The 530-nt window shown below is 72.1% G+C and overlaps 1 protein-coding gene across 1 annotated transcript in view; it reads right to left on the bottom strand.

Annotated features, from left to right (window-relative positions):
• AKAP8 (A-kinase anchoring protein 8) overlaps window positions 1–389 on the bottom strand; it is a 25,231-nt gene extending 24,842 nt beyond the window's left edge. The window contains exon 1 of the mRNA XM_006162275.3: window positions 271–389. Within this exon, the coding sequence (XP_006162337.1) occupies window positions 271–289 (19 nt within the window). The 5' untranslated portion in view covers window positions 290–389. The remainder of the gene's footprint in view (window positions 1–270) is intronic.
• Between the last annotated feature and the right edge of the window lie 141 nt (window positions 390–530).

Here is a 530-nt window from a genome sequence, read left to right as displayed (position 1 = left end):
GCCCCCCGCGGCGCCCCCGGAGGGCCGCCCCGCCAAATCCCGCCCGCCCCCTCGGGCCGCACCGGCCAATCCGCAGGTAGCGCGTTGGGAGAGACGGCGGAAAAGTCCAATGAGCGGCGCGCGCGCGCCCCAGCCGCCTCTCCGCAGGGCCCGGCTGCGGCAACCGCACTCGAGCGGTAGGCCTCGGCCCGCAGCCCTCTGCGTAGTGGAGGCTCCGTCGCCCGGAACGCACCTTCCTGCCCCGCCCGGCGCCAAGCACCCAACACTAACCTCCGTAGCCCTGCTCCATGTCTTCGACGCGGCCCGCCAGCAACCCCTTTTTCTAGGCTGCTCCAAAACGCATGCGTTCAACGCGCCTCCCGCCGTTCGCTACTGGAAGACTAGGTGCGCACGTCACTCGCAATGTGCGCTGCCATTGGCTGAGCAACCAGAGGGTCCGCCCCCGCGCCCCCGATGGGCCTTCCGGGCTTCTCCGGCTCCGCGCCCGCAGCATCTCGGGAATTGTCGTCCCGACGCGGCAGGCCCCGCCC

This window comes from Tupaia chinensis, unplaced genomic scaffold (genome assembly GCF_000334495.1).
Source record: "Tupaia chinensis unplaced genomic scaffold, TupChi_1.0 Scaffold139785_1, whole genome shotgun sequence".
NCBI lineage: Eukaryota > Metazoa > Chordata > Mammalia > Scandentia > Tupaiidae > Tupaia > Tupaia belangeri.
The sequence above is the reverse complement of the archived record's forward strand: the minus strand, read 5'-3'. Positions and strand labels throughout refer to the sequence as shown.